The sequence below is a fragment of the Sander lucioperca genome, chromosome 4 (genome assembly GCF_008315115.2).
Source record: "Sander lucioperca isolate FBNREF2018 chromosome 4, SLUC_FBN_1.2, whole genome shotgun sequence".
Classification (NCBI taxonomy): domain Eukaryota; kingdom Metazoa; phylum Chordata; class Actinopteri; order Perciformes; family Percidae; genus Sander; species Sander lucioperca.
This window is the reverse complement of record NC_050176.1, coordinates 30,135,375-30,150,438: the sequence shown is the minus strand read 5'-3', so window position 1 is coordinate 30,150,438 and position 15,064 is coordinate 30,135,375. Positions and strand designations below refer to the sequence as shown.

General features: G+C 38.3%; 1 protein-coding gene across 3 annotated transcripts; it reads left to right on the top strand.

Moving 5' to 3' along the window:
* Positions 1-4,523: 4,523 nt before the first annotated feature.
* Positions 4,524-14,941, top strand: bdh2 (3-hydroxybutyrate dehydrogenase, type 2). 3 transcript variants are annotated; one of them, XM_031276825.2, is made up of 10 exons: positions 4,524-4,648; positions 6,122-6,212; positions 7,834-7,912; positions 10,000-10,096; positions 12,747-12,855; positions 13,213-13,273; positions 13,435-13,548; positions 13,854-13,912; positions 14,074-14,166; positions 14,691-14,941. In XM_031276825.2, the coding sequence occupies exons 2-10, from the start codon at positions 6,141-6,143 to the stop codon at positions 14,742-14,744; spliced, it is 738 nt and encodes a 245-aa protein (XP_031132685.1). In that variant the 5' UTR covers positions 4,524-4,648; positions 6,122-6,140; the 3' UTR covers positions 14,745-14,941. The 3 variants fall into 3 exon arrangements, with proteins under 3 accessions (XP_031132685.1, XP_031132686.1, XP_035855923.1); XM_031276826.2 differs by having other exon boundaries at positions 4,530-4,648; positions 6,125-6,212; XM_036000030.1 differs by having other exon boundaries at positions 4,573-4,640; positions 6,121-6,212.
* Positions 14,942-15,064: the final 123 nt, after the last annotated feature.

Sequence of the window (15,064 nt, the reverse complement as noted above, 5' to 3'; positions counted from 1 at the left end):
AATACTTACCACCTTTTGACACGGTACATATATTTTTTTGCATTGAGCTGTGACCTAAAACTCAAGCACTATGATACCCTAGGGTTAACAACACTTCAGATGGGGATTTGTCAAATTGCCTTTCACAGACAAAAGAAACCTGCCTGGATACTTGAATTTTAACCCTTGAACCACCTACAGGCAGCACTTGTTACAGCTGCTATTGTGTGTTATTTTTAAACTGACTAGTTTTCATATATATTCCTTATAAACTCATACATTTCACATATGCACAATAAAGCCTTTCATTTTCTCCTCCAACTCAATCAATAAGTCATTAAAGGTTTGCTACAAATCACTTCTAATGCAGTTTCTTCATTGATTCTTAAAAAGAATTCAATTTAACAAGTTAATAGAAACATTTTTAAAGGGTGTTCATTACATTGTCTCTTGATGCTTGGGGCAGACTTTTAGAATCTATTAAGAAACAAGTCAAATGAATACTGATGATACAATCACATCCCTTAGTTACAAGCCCATGATATCCAGCATCTCACTCAGATGAAACACATGCAGACATATATTGTGTATTGTATTAGGATAAACCTGAGATTGGGTAACAGAAACTGTAATGTTTCACATCAACATTGGCACTCACTCTGTCTGCCATGTTATTATCCACTGATTGAAGTGTCTCTCAGGTGTGTAATAGACTGGCTCCTAGTCCACTTAACTGTGGTGATGAAAACAATGATGGTGTCCTCACTCCCCCTTGGCCTCTTTCAAGAATAGGTGTTAGGCTGGTTCAAGCCTTTGGCAAGGGGAGAATTGTTCATGCATGTTTTATCATTCCACCGACCCCAGCAGTCTTTCAACAGGTCACATATTATAGCCACAATATGCTAAGTGTTTATAACCAGAAACTGACAGGAAAGCAGGAGAGATTGTGGCCCATCTCTCCCCATCCCGAAACACAAAGTCTTTTAACCACTCCTCTCTGGTAGGAGGCTGCGGCCCATCAGGACCAAAACCTCACGCCACAGGAACAGTTTCTTCACAGCTGCAGTGGGCCTTATCAACAAGGCCCAGGACCCCCACTGACACATTCTGCCAGACTCTTAAACCCCCAGCCACAGTCACTACTCGTAACATTAACACAGATCCTGGACTATTACCCCTGGCCCTTGCACATATTATATAAACTGTGAGCTTTTGCACATCACCTGATCAATATTTTTGCACACCCTGCGCAAACCATACAGTCCTACCTCTTTCCCTTTCTAAAACAGTTATATTGTACATATTTGTTTGTCTTTTTAGGTGTCAGGGTGGCTGTGGCTCAGGTGGTAGAGCGATTTCCTTCCAATCGAAAGGTTGGTGGTTTGAACCCTGGCCCTGCAGAATTATGTTGAAGTGTCTTTGGCCTTGGCCTGCCATACAATTAAAAAAAGCCATTAAGCATTTATTTAGATTTATAAATGAAGGTGGCTCACGTGAGTTTAGGATAAAAAACAATAGAGAAAGACATTGCATTTCAAAGTTCATTCTTGACCTTTAAAATAGCATTTGACAAAACAATTTGATCTCAAGCTCTATTGAGTCACTGTTCTGGAGCTTTGATCTTCGAGCTTTTGATCGTATCTCATGATCTCCGTCAGCAGATGGAGTTTGCCCTCGGGGTCATGGCCGATGTTCACATTTACATTTTTCTTCTGAGCACTTTAAAGGAGCAGTGTGTAGGATTTAGAGGGATCTATTGGCAGAAATGAAAAATACAATTCATAATTATGTTAGGCATGGGGAGTAGGGACTGGTTAGGGTTAGGTTAAGAATACCTTTCATTTCCTTTATTTTCTTTTGACACTGTGCTGCAGGCACTTTGCTTGCCCTGCTTTTTCTTGGCACTCCACACAGCAATTGTCCTTCCCACATCTCAAACCAAACACGGGCTCTAGAGAGGGCCTTTCACGTTTTATGTTACCTGAAGGGCTACTGTAGGTTCTACTACACGCTTGGAAAGGGAGGGGTAAGTGGAGGTGTAATCTGCAACATCACCTCAACCCGTACATGCCACTCAATTCTACACACTGCTCCTTTTGAGCTTGGAGAAGTTGTCATGGAAGCTTTAACGTTTCTGATCAAACTCCATCTGCAGGATTGTCTGACTTGGATTAAAAATTGACATTTTCAGTTTACACCAGCTGCCAATTATTAACCTCAATTATAACATTCTATATACAAACCATCAACACTTAGTGATAAAATTGGGCCCAAGAAGACCTTTGTGCAGGTCAATTTCTAGGTTTTTCCAAAGCTAGTTGATTTCATTAACAGAAGATAAATGACCTCCTGCATGTTTTTAATAGCACCCTAGTTATAATTATTAGTTGTCTCTAATATCAGCTTATGCTGCATTTATCAAAAAAGGAGCCCCTAAGAACATATTTTAACACAATTAAAGAGGTAGCTTAAAACTTGGTTAAATATATGTATTGTCTTGCAGGAAACATATACAATATTCTGCTACAGGCTAAGAAGACACTGCACAATGGATGCAGCACCGCACTCTCTTGCTCTCAATTTCATTTTCTCAAGACAAACTCATGGATGTATTAAGAGGACAAACTGCTGTCGAAGCCCGTCTATGCGAGGAGCATCTCGCTGCAGTCTGCGGGAAGGCGGGGCTTGACATCAAGCCCCGCCCACATTCAAATCAGTCTTTTTTTTTTTTTTTTTTACCTACGTCGTCTCCCCATACGCTCGAACGGACCAAGACGGTAGCAAAGCTGATATCCTCTTGTTTCACATTAGATGACAGAAACTGATGTAAGCTAAACACAGACGACATTTCATGCAACAACAGTGAACTGTAATTGGGCCCGTGTACTTTTTCGTTCATTTGATTTCCGACTTTGAAACGAAAAGAGTGGTTCGGAAATAGCGTAAGACTGCTCCGGTGAAAGCCTTGTTTTCATGAGCTTCTGGGGCTAGCTGCTAGCTAGCTCGGAAGCTACATCTGATGGAAGGCAGGTTGCTAATTAGCCAATGCTAAAAAGTATGGAAGTAGCCTACTCGTTCCCCCTGCTTTCTATCAATATTCCTCAGTATTTGTCTTTTGGTGTAGTTTGCTAACGTGCTCGTAGACATGTAAATGAACTGTTTGCGTGCTAGCTAAGTCAACGGTCAACACCTCTTATATTGTAACGTGAAAGCTCAGGCTGCGTTAGCTTCAGCTAAACCACAGCAGCAACTTGCACTGCTGTTAAAATGCAACTTCAACCCTCGGATATAACGGTAATCACGTAGCGATTTTACTGTATCTAAACATCTGTTTGTGTGTTCGACCTTTTGAAATACTTAGATTAGGTGTGTTACTGTGCAGGTAATATCCGAGGAGCGTTTTGCATGATTGTGAGTTCTACTGAACCAGACTGAGAGACCATTTAAAGACTCAGTAACCCTTTGCAGGTGTTTGGATTAATTAGCTGATTAGAGTGGGACACTTTGAGCCTAAAATATTGAACCTTTTCACAATATTCAAATATTCTGAGGGTTTTCATAAACTGTAAGCCATAATCATCAAAATGATAACAAATACAGGCTTGAAATATCTCGCTTTGCATGTAATAAGTCTATATAATTAGTTTAACCTTTTAAGTTGAATTACTGAAATAAATGAACTTTTGCACAATATTCTAATTTTTCGAGTTTCACCTGTATGTTTCTGGTTCACCTGTTAATTGTTAAAGCAAAATCGCCCCTTTGTACATTTGGTTGTGACTGAATTCTTGCTGTTAATATGAAAGTCCATAACGAAACAACACACCATTCTACTTTTGAGGGCTAAATTAAATGAAATATGGCTCGTTTTCCGTTTGACCACATTGTCATCAATATTAACAAGGTTTAAAATGACCCATTTTTCAAATTTGGATATCATTTCAAAATCAGAAATCAGTAGTAACTACATGAAAACTTCACTGTTGCATGAAATATCTTTTGTGTTTAGCCTACATCATCAGTTTCTATCTAATGTGAATCAAGAGGCTATATCAGCTTCGCTAGCAGGCTGTCTTTTTTTTTTTTTTTTTGTCTTCAAAAACCTTTATTATTCAAGTACAGATCCATAAACACATTGAAAACATTAAATGCATACATACATACACGAAAAACGGGCGCATGAAATTTACATTGAAGAGGTTGTAAGGCATTGTAAATGTTCAGAGTCCGGATGGCTTTCTTATTTGTCAGTCCTTTTTTAAAGTTTTAAAATATAATTTCATGTCATTTTTAAATTGGTGCCTATTTGGTTTTCTTTCAGATCATTTACATTTATAGATATAACATTTTCAAATAAAATTAAAAGATTCAAAATAAAAAACATGGCATTTATCCAAATAATTTTCTTCATGGTAAAAAAATTCTACCAGGCTGTCTTGGTCCGTTCGAGCGTATGGGGAATGACGTAAGCAAAAAAAAAAATGGCTGACTTTGATGTGGGCGGGGCTTGATGTCAAGCCTCGCCTTCCCGCAGACTGCAGCGAGATATACTTGGTCTATGCTGCTGTCATGCACACTTCCTAGTATAGAACCAATAGTATTGCAAGGAGAAGGTCACATGTTGGACTGCGGCTCTGCGTTTGTGTCTGACTTGAACAGAGAACAGAGGGTGAGTTTCCAAAACTAGTTTTTCTAGGCGTGTAACATTAGTTGATTTTGGAATCTATGAATAGTAAGTGTACAAATTCCACAGTAGGTCGTCACATTTTGTTTAGTTACAAACTGCCTTTTTCCGTTAGTGAGTGCGTTAAAAGAACCGTGTTATGCAACGATCGAATCAAAGAAACAGGCAAAGTCATTCGGAATAACTCGGATCGTGCAGACTTGTGCGGAAGAAATAGGCATACCATTTTCTTTGGACAAACAACAAGTAGCTCAGTGCAGCACTAAAACAGTCAAAAAGTCCCCATGAAAAACATTAGGCCTACTTTTACTACTGATCAGTGCGTCTTCCTTATTCTGAACTGTACGGTTAGCAATGCCTAACGTTGAAAAAAAGACGCTCCTTATAGTGGAACTTGCCTGAGAATCATCACGTTTTAAGTTTTCTTTAGTATTAAACTAATCCAGTAATAGTTGTCTGAAAATGTATGGGTACACTGTAAATAGAAACTTGTAATAGCTATTTCGGCATACTTTTTATGGTGCCAATGTGCCCAAATTGGTTGTTTCTATAGCGATAATTCTATAGTGAAAACACCTGTGCCACTAGCTAGACGACTATTGTACTCTTTCAAACGGCCTTGGTGAAGTACAGCAGGAATGAAAAGTACATCGGGATTTCAAAGTAAAACCTACAAAGTCTATTTGCTTTTGAATCGAATTATGTATTAATGCCCTCAAGAGCCACTGAGGCGATCACATAATTGCAGCTCTCCTTCATATCTGCATCATTAAAGCCTGATCAAAAGATCGACTTAATGAATAGTGTCCAAACGGGTACGTGTATTCACTGGTAGGTGTACATAATTTACTATGAGAGAGATCATTTAACCTATTACACAGGGACAAGGGCCTTGGCACACCGATTCAACAACAAAAAAATATGTGGACAAAAGTTGACAGCTGCATTGCCTCATGATTGCCCCACGTCTTCTGTTTTTAGCTGCATTTGAACACACTGCATGTGTCTGCACCTGCATTAGAGGCTATAATAACTATAATACATATAGTATATAATATTTATTCAAAACGGGAACAAATTGAGAATATGTCTGAAGAAAAAAGGCCCCGAAAAGGTTTGCTTTTTGTTTACTTACAAAGGTGGGGGGGAATGCGCTTTTTAATAAAACAAAAAGATTTGTACCGTAATGTATAAAATTGGTATAAAAAAAAAGTATTGCTCAGGTATCGAATTCACGGTATCGGTACCGGTATCAGTATCAGAAGGTTTTGAACGAAACCCAGCACTAACAGTGATTACCCTTAAATAAATACAATAAATCTGATACTACACCATGTCTTTGCTATAGGTTTTTAGTACTTAGATCCAGTATATGGATCAATAAAAGTTTTGTGAACATCTTTCATTCATTACTGCAAACTCACATTGTGCAATATTTTCTGTTTGTTTTGATCACAGCAGCAGTGAAAGGTGCACTATGGGTCGCCTCAATGGGAAAGTGATCGTGTTGTCAGCTGCCGCTCAGGGGATTGGACGTGCTGCAGCAATAGTAATGACCTATAAGAACTTCTCACTTCTCATAGTTCCTACCAAATCACAGAGGGAATTGTTTATTGAATAGCTTGTCATAGCAGTGTATATTTTGACATTACATATTTCAACCAGTTTTTGTGTAATGCAAATGGAAGATTTTTATGTTTGTGACATCCTGTCGTACGTTATATCTTCTGTTACAATCCTTTGAAAAAGTACAACTGTAGCACTGCAACAATAATGGTTATCCAAAACATCTTTTCTTCCAAATTACTGTTCTACAGAAACGCACACTATGTGCATATGTTTAGTTGCCTGCTTGACTTCTACTTTTTATACCAAACAGTGGAAAAAGCTAAATTCACAAAAAATGTATAAGCTGTTGTAAAAAAAAAATGTAATCAATAGGCTAGATTGTGTTATAAAAATAACCATTTTCACCTTGCATGAAGATTATAGACTTTCTGTTGTATATGTGTTTACAGTATGCTATCACTCCATATGCATGTGCTGTAAATAAGTGCTGTGATAGTGGATCTTGAGAGGATGCATACACCGACTCAGGGCAATCCTCATGCACAATCCTCTGGTGATATTCTTGCCAAAGAGATAGCAAAACACATTCTCACGCACACATATCCTTGTCAAGATTGGGCCATCATCAAATTCATTCCCTTCAAGTGATGTCTTTCAAACTGTGCCTTGAATTGCAGGGATTTGTGTTTTATGTAGTGTTGAGGAATTCAAATACAAATAGGTCTATTTATGTCTCTGTAGGTCATTAGGTTTAAATCACATATTATTGAAAGTTGCATGTGGTGTGAGGAAACTATTCAGCTTTTTCCATTTTGACTTTTAAAGGTGTATTTTGCAGATGTTGTTTGCGCTATGGTTAATGACACGCAGGTATACGCAGTATACCCACTAAGAAAGCTCCAGGATTTCCATATACCCACTTAAAAATGCACAATGATGTGAAACAACATACTTTCCATTATATTTTTGATATATTTTGAATTGTCATCTGTGTTTTCTTTCGATAGCCTAAATAAAGGTATTTCCACCGATTAAAGTTTATCAGAATGCAGGAAATGAAGTCTTTGACGCTCAAAGTTTCCCCGGGGGGGACACCCAGATGCCCCACTTTGATATGTCCATTCTGGTCCATATATTTACATAGTACAGTATACCCGCTAAAATACATTAGACTACACCACTGGTTAATGATGCAGTCACTCACGTGGAATGGATTTAAAGTGAGGGTTGAAAGATTAAGGTTAGAGATTCTATCATTCTATGTCTATAGATAAGTGAGATGTTGGTGTCAGCACTGTGACATTAATTATTGCCTGAAGTCAGAGGAAGGGACTGTGCATTCAGGTGGCAATTCAGATTCGATAAGAAGTAGAAAAACGGGCCTGCATCTTACTGATCCGAGCTTTTAGTTTTTTCATAGTAAAAAGCTTATTTAACAAAACAGCCATAACCATTTTAGTTAATTTATATCTGTGTGACTCACAGGATAATTCCAAAATACTTCAACTTGTTCTACAATACTGGGCTACAAGTTTTACACCATGACATGTGCAGACATTGTGTTACCGCTGGGCACTGACTCAAGTTTTTAAACTTTGTAGGCATTTGCAAAGGAGGGTGCTCTAGTCACAGCAACGGACATCAATGGAGAGAAGCTGAAAGAGCTGGACGGCATTCCAGGTAAGATTCATTTGAGCTGGTCTGGCTGCCATCTGCTGGGTAACCAGTGTGATGCAGCCAGGATGGCCGAGGCATGTGTTGCACCTTTTGTCAAATTCTTTCACAACTTGATCTTGCATGAACCTATGTTACTTGGTAGCTTTTAACAAGATGAATTTGATACATTTCCATAGCTTTAAGTCTAGGGCTGCAACCAATGATTATTTTCATTGTCAAATAATCTGCCTATTTTCTTGACTTTTACTATTATAGAAAGATATAATATTATACATAATAGTTCATTTAATTTTCTCGTTTCAGCTCTAAATTTTTGTATCCAAGTAAATTTTTCAGCAGAAATGACCTACAAGTAGTTTTCTTAGACAGCATCACAAAAGATGATGGATGACATGTTTTTAATGCATGGGCTGTAATGTGTTGCTTTTCCTTACAGTTTAGTTATACTGTATGAGTGAATTACTGCTCACTGATCTACCCAATACATTTATACTATCCTAATAGTCAGTGAACAGTAGACTGATCACTACAAAACCTATCATATCATAACCTGTATATCATATAGCACCCCTTCTCTTCTCTGCTTCTCTTCATAGTCGTCAGATTCATCTACCAACCCTTATAGAGCTGGCTCAGGTTTGCCTTGCACCAGCTCTTAATTATGCTGTTATACTTTTAGACTGCTGGGGGACTTCCTTTGACACACTGAGTTTCTCTCTCCTCTCTTTTTCCATCTGTGTGCATCCATGTCCCAGAAATGCTTGTTACTAACTTAGCTCTGGGGAGCTTATTCCCCGGAGTCCTTATGTTTTTTTCGGCCAGCAGTTTTCCTTGGATTAGGGTGGCACCTAAATCATGGTTGCAGCTGTCGCTGTGGTCCTGCTCCGTGCCCTGCAATGCCCTGCAATGCCCTGCTACACCCTGCTATGCTCTGCAGCGCCCTGCTATGTCCTGCTATGTCCTGCTACGCCCTGCTATGCCCTGCTATGCCCTGCTATACCCTGCTACGTCCTGCTATGTCCTGCTATACCCTGCTATGCTCTGCTACGTCCTGCTATGCCCTGCAGTGCCCTGCTACACCCTGCTACATCCTGTAATGCCCTGCAGTGACCTGCTACGCCCTGAACTACTACAACTACTATTTCTAGTCACTGTTCCATTATCTTTATTGTGACTGTTATTGCCACTGTTCATCACACCCCCAACCGGCACCGTCAGACACTGCCTACCAAGAGCCTGGGTCTGTCCGAGGTTTCTCCCTAAAATGAGTTTTTCCTCACCACTGTCACACTAAATGCTTCCTCTTGGGTGAATTACTGGAATTGTTGGGTCTTTATAAATTATAGAGTGTGGTCTAGACCTACTCTATCTGTAAAGTGTCTTGAGATGACTCTTGTTATGATTTGATACTATAAATAAAATTGAATTGAAATTGAATATAATAATCTATCATAAGGGTAAAACATACTGTATGCTCTTTAAAAAAAAAATCATAGTATATTCAACATATGTCCTCAAGCCTTTTAGTTTTTAAGTCAGCTGATTTTATAGTTTTGTGTTGGCCTTTCATCGTGACAATTTTAAAATGTCTACAGGATAACTGATATGGTAGACAAACATACAGTCACAATATTCAATTTGCTGTGTTTGTAAGCAGTCAGCAATACATTTGAGAAGCAGGCTTATTGCAGAAAATTGCCTCAGCTGGACCAGGTTTAAAGAAATAGGAAGTGATCAACACACTTCTGTCTCTTTCAACACCTCCTATCAGGTAGTTCACAAGCAAAGCACTTCACCTCTAACTGCTTCCTGTAGAGCTGTTGACTGGCCAGCAGGAAATGATAGAGGTTGTCCAGCAGCCAGGTGTGAACGTGTGTGTAATTATGCAGATTTGAGGCAGTCTTGTCAGAAACTAAGGTGATTTTGTCTATACGTGTAGTACTTCACTTGCTTCAACTAGTATCTCCTGCAATAATATGTTAAATACTAAAGACATAATAAAGACAAAATTCTAAATCAGAGCAAGTGTCATTAAAATAATTGGGATTTTATCTCCACAATCAAAGCTCTCTTTTTCTCTTCACCAACAGGGATAAAGACCAAGATCGTGGATGTAACTAAGAAAGACCAAGTCGAAGCCCTGGCCAAGGAGCATGACCATGTAGATGTGCTGTTTAATGTTGCTGGGTACGTTTTCCCTCTTTCCTGTATGTTATTCTGATTTACCAGAGCAGTAATACTGATTAACTCGACGTGGAGCATTGACTCTGAAGAAAATCTCATGAATCAATTAGACAAACTCTTGCACTGGGTGACATGTTCCTTCATTACCCATTAAAATGGGCAATGTGGTTTAGTCGAGTTGATCCCACATGCACCATCGTGCTGCTGAAAATATTCATTAGCGCTCCAAATCCACGGCTGAAAAAAGTCCACAACAAATGCACTATCTACGCCTGTTTGAAATATTTGCTAAAAACTACAGTGCCCTGGGGTCTCATTTATAAAAGTGGCGTACGCACAAAACAGGGCTGAAAATGTGCGTACACCACTTCCCACGCAAAGGTTGTGAATTATAAACAACAAACTTGATGGGAGAACGTGCGGTCCTCCATGCAAACTCTGACCCATGCGTACACACATTTTTGGAGACAATGGGAATTGGCGACGCAGATGGTGAGGTAGTGAACTGAAGTCAAACTGCAGAAAGTAAATGTGAGAAGAACGATTACTCGTAATACTTTCAAGTATTGATGCCTCACGCACATTTTTTCACTACATGTCATCCACGTTATCATGAAGATTAAATCCAGCAGTGTTATTTGCGCTTGTGCTGAGTGATAATTGTTCCATAAACACATTGCAAAATCCAACTCAAATCTTAAATAAGAATATGTTCTTAATATTTAATCGGCGCTGTCTCACCGTCACATTGTCTGCTACGGAGTGCAGGAGGAGGGGATGGCCCGAATGCATGGAATATAGGATAGCATCAAATACCCTACCTTAACTGCAGAACACAGTGTAAATAACTAAATATCTGTCTTTAATACTGTGCATATATTATCAAATGTCAAAGTCTAGAAATACAGCCGTTAAGCTCTCGTGCAATCATTACCCTTAATGTCCTCGTTATCGGTCCAAACTTCAATACTGTTCGTGACAAAACCTGCATGAAGAAAAGTGTGTTTGCCTATTAGACTTTCGTCTTAAAATTGTATCTCGGGGTGGGGGATACCACTAGTTGATGCTGTGATTTTGGCAAGGTGTTAACAATCACAAATTGTTGTAAACATATTAATACTTTTTCCCCGCCAGTCGTCATGATTCGCCGTAACGAAAGAACAACTGCCAGGGTCATTAACATACTGATCAGCATTCATGAGGTGCTTTCCATTGACTATTTATGGTTAACAATGGGCGTGTACAGGGCGGGATAAGAGGCTGATTCACGTACGCACACTTGTGGGTAATCTGTGATTTATAAAGGGAACATTGCTTACAGATGTACGTACACATGGTTTTATAAATCTGAATTCTTTTTGGCGTACGCCATTTTTGGCTTTGGGCATACGTACACTTTTAGTAAAGATCCTTCGCACAGTTTTATGAATGAGACCCCAGATGTTTTATATAATTACCTAATTAAAAAAAAAAAAAAAAAACGACATTTATATACGGCACCAGTTTTTAAAGATTTACATTTTCAGTAGGGGAAGTCAGAAAGTATTGAGAGACAGACACATTTTTGGTTTTGTCTTTTCAAGGGGATTTGTTGACAGTAACAAATATATAGAATATTGAAGCCAGGGTTCACTCAAGGTGCTTGAAGTGCTTGGATTTTGAGGAGGAACAATTCTGAAATACCTTGACAATAGCCCCTTTCTTAACAAAGTGCCAAAAAAGTCCTTGAAATTCAAATTAGCCACATAACGCTATCTTATATTTTGACCAAAGTTTTGTTCATGAAGTCATTATAATTAAATTGTTAAGAATCAAAAGTAGGGAAGTGTAAATTTAATCCAGCATGGCAGGATATTGATCTTTATAGCCATTGGCTTTTGCCAAACAACACCAAGATGCATCACGCAAGATGTAAAAAATGTTCTAAAGAGTTTGACTTATCGAGTATGGGTGAGTCGGCCCAGGCAGTCCTCGCTGTGCTACAGCCTCTGCCTCAGTTTGAGATTTCTTCAGGCCTCAACCGATACAAACCTGTATGTGATATTTGAGCCTCAAACAGTGAAAAGTTCAAATTGGTACATGACTAGCTGTACAGAAAGAGAGACGGACAATGATCACATCATTTATTTATGTTTAATGATTTTTGAAAATGGATTATTAGCTCTGAGTGAAGTCCTTAAAATGAAAAAATAGTGCTTGAGAAAGTACTTGTTGAAAGTCCTTGAATTTCATTTTGTGATGATGTCTACATGAACACTGGCCAGCCTTATCTTTTGGCATTCATACTGTGTGCATAACGCTTCTACATATTTTGCTGTCTCCACCTCCTGCTTATCTACAATTCTTAAATCCCTATACCTGAAGATTTAACCTCTACTTGACCTATTTTAAATCACCTTAACAAAGGTCTCTAAATTGACACCTTCTAAGGCTCAATAAAATGTTGAGGGGGTTAACGCAGCATTTCGACCAGCATTTATTTTCTGTTTAATAATTTATATCTCATATCGATCCCCTAATGCTCTTCTGTTTGGATTCGGATTGACATTGAGGTATTTTACCTCTTAGCTGAAGCTATATGTATAGATGATTACATGTAATATCCTTTGTAATACCGTGAGATCTGAGTTTACATGTCATCTACTGCATGCAGGTTTGTGCACCACGGCTCCATCTTGGACTGCGAAGAGGCCGACTGGGACTTCACCATGAACGTGAACGTCCGGAGCATGTACCTCATGAGCAAGGCTTTCCTACCTAAGGTGACCTTTGCCCACTTTACCAAATGCTTAACACTGTTCATCCTGTTGTTGAGAGAATTAAATAGGTGCTGTTGTAAATTGAGTGACATATGCTTTTCTTTTGTTCTCATTCTTTGTCTGCTGGGATTATCTGTATTACTCTAAGCCTGTGACATGATGGCCAGTGACTGCCCATTCACTAATCCAGCTTTAGTAGCAAACTAACCAAACTATCTCAAAGCGAAATTTATTGCTTGGATCATAGCACAATTGTCATTTATTTGTTACATAAAAATAAAGACGGTTGAATAATTTTACTCCAATTACCAATTATGTTCTGTTTAAATGACACCTTCCTAAATGATTTTGTCATTCTAGATGTTGGCAAAGAAGTCAGGAAACATTATTAACATGGCATCTGTTGCATCAAGCATAAAAGGTACCTACACTTTCACAGATATATTTCACTGTAGATGATTGTAGAACAAATATGCCAAATTAAAGGGACATTAAGTCGTTGAAGTATGACCATGTTCATTGTAATCCTCTTAGCTCAGATAATTGCTCTGCGTGTGAGTGACATGTGTTTCCTCAACACAGGTGTTGTGAACCGGTGTGTCTATAGTACCTCCAAGGCTGCAGTCATTGGGCTCACCAAATCTATAGCGGCTGATTTCATTGGTCAAGGCATTCGCTGTAATTGTGTTTGTCCTGGTAAGTTTAGAACGCCCTACAAAATAAAAGCATGTGTTCTTTTATTTTTCCTCGAGTATTGCTTGAGGTTACTATCATTTTAATTGATCACAATGTACTGTAGACATGCTTGAAAACAAATTAAACAACATTTCAGTTTGTCCCTCCAAAGTCAGTCTAAATAACGGCTGTGCAAACTCATTTGTAAACTAAACCCACTTATACCTATTTGGTCATCAAAATCATACAATTAGTCAAAGGGTATCTATATATATGAATTTAAGGTTTCAGAAGAAAGTTAAAGTTTTTATTTTATATTTTCTCAGGTACTGTTGATACTCCATCACTAAGGGGTAGGATCCAGGCCCAACCTGACCCAGAACAGGTATGGTAGGCGCGGATTTTCTCCAATCTTAATCTGACAGTAATGCCTGCATTTAACAGGTACATCTTATCTTGTTTTCCACAAGAAGATATTCTGGGTATTGGAGATAATGAATGCTACAACTGTAACTCCTCTCTCTCTCTCTTTCTGTAACTTATCAGGCTTATAAGGATTTCATGGCAAGACAGAAAACTGGCAGAATGTGCACAGCTGAAGAGGTAGCATACCTGTGCGTGTACCTGGCCTCAGATGAGGTGAGTGCTTGCAGATAATGAACTTTAGTCATCCACATGTTATGTGGTACACTGCATCGACAGTCAGGCAGAGTTTGCATGGCCGTAGCTACACGGAGGTCCATGTACTATATATTCTAATATAGAGATTCAAGGGGCTTTGCAACCTAGTGAGAGTTAACACAGACCAATAAAACTATGTTAAAATAAATAAATAAAGGATTCACCAAAATTATATTTCTGGCAATGGGAAGAATGCATTGAAACTAAATCTAAATGCTTCAGCTCCTCATGGTGGGAAAAAAAACATTTACAGACAATATAATTGAACATTTTTTTTATTTTCACAATTTCAAATAATCAAAAGATTTTCCAGACTTTATTTTTGGTGTCTGATAAAAAAGTATTTTTGAGAGAGGAGAGCTAGTTGCTTAACCCCAAAGTAAACTTTAAATATCCCAGTTATAAATGCAAAGTTGTTTTTGATTTGTTTGTAGTAGTGAAATTATTTCCCAGTGATCTGATGGTTCTTGGCTCCTTCACAGTCTGCCTATGTGACTGGGACAGAGCAAATCATCGATGGAGGATGGAGACTCTGAGAAAACTGCTCATTATGACTATTTGAAGCCCAAATAAATCGCACTTGCGTATTCTTTTGATTTGCGTATTATTGTTTACTGATTTTGTGGGAGACATTGCTCATTTTCTAACTTGAATCTATGCTGCAAATGTGTGCAAATGTCAAAATATGAATTATGTTGACTGGCATTGTAATAAATGGACTTTATCACAGCAACAGTGTATTATCACCTTATTATAAATCCATCAATTGTTAAATATTTTACAAAGTATTCTGTGAATGGGATTAATAATGAAATATGTTTAAACATCTATTAAAAACGTCTTCATAAATACCCTT

Bases quoted from the DNA above. Each gene is read 5' to 3' on its own strand.
- bdh2 (XM_036000030.1), top strand. From the start codon at position 4,598: ATGTTGGACTGCGGCTCTGCGTTTGTGTCTGACTTGAACAGAG. The intron at 6,213-7,833 runs GTAATGACCTAT...TAAACTTTGTAG, and splicing joins TTGGACGTGCTGCAGCAATA to GCATTTGCAAAGGAGGGTGC. The intron at 7,913-9,999 runs GTAAGATTCATT...CTTCACCAACAG, and splicing joins AGAGCTGGACGGCATTCCAG to GGATAAAGACCAAGATCGTG.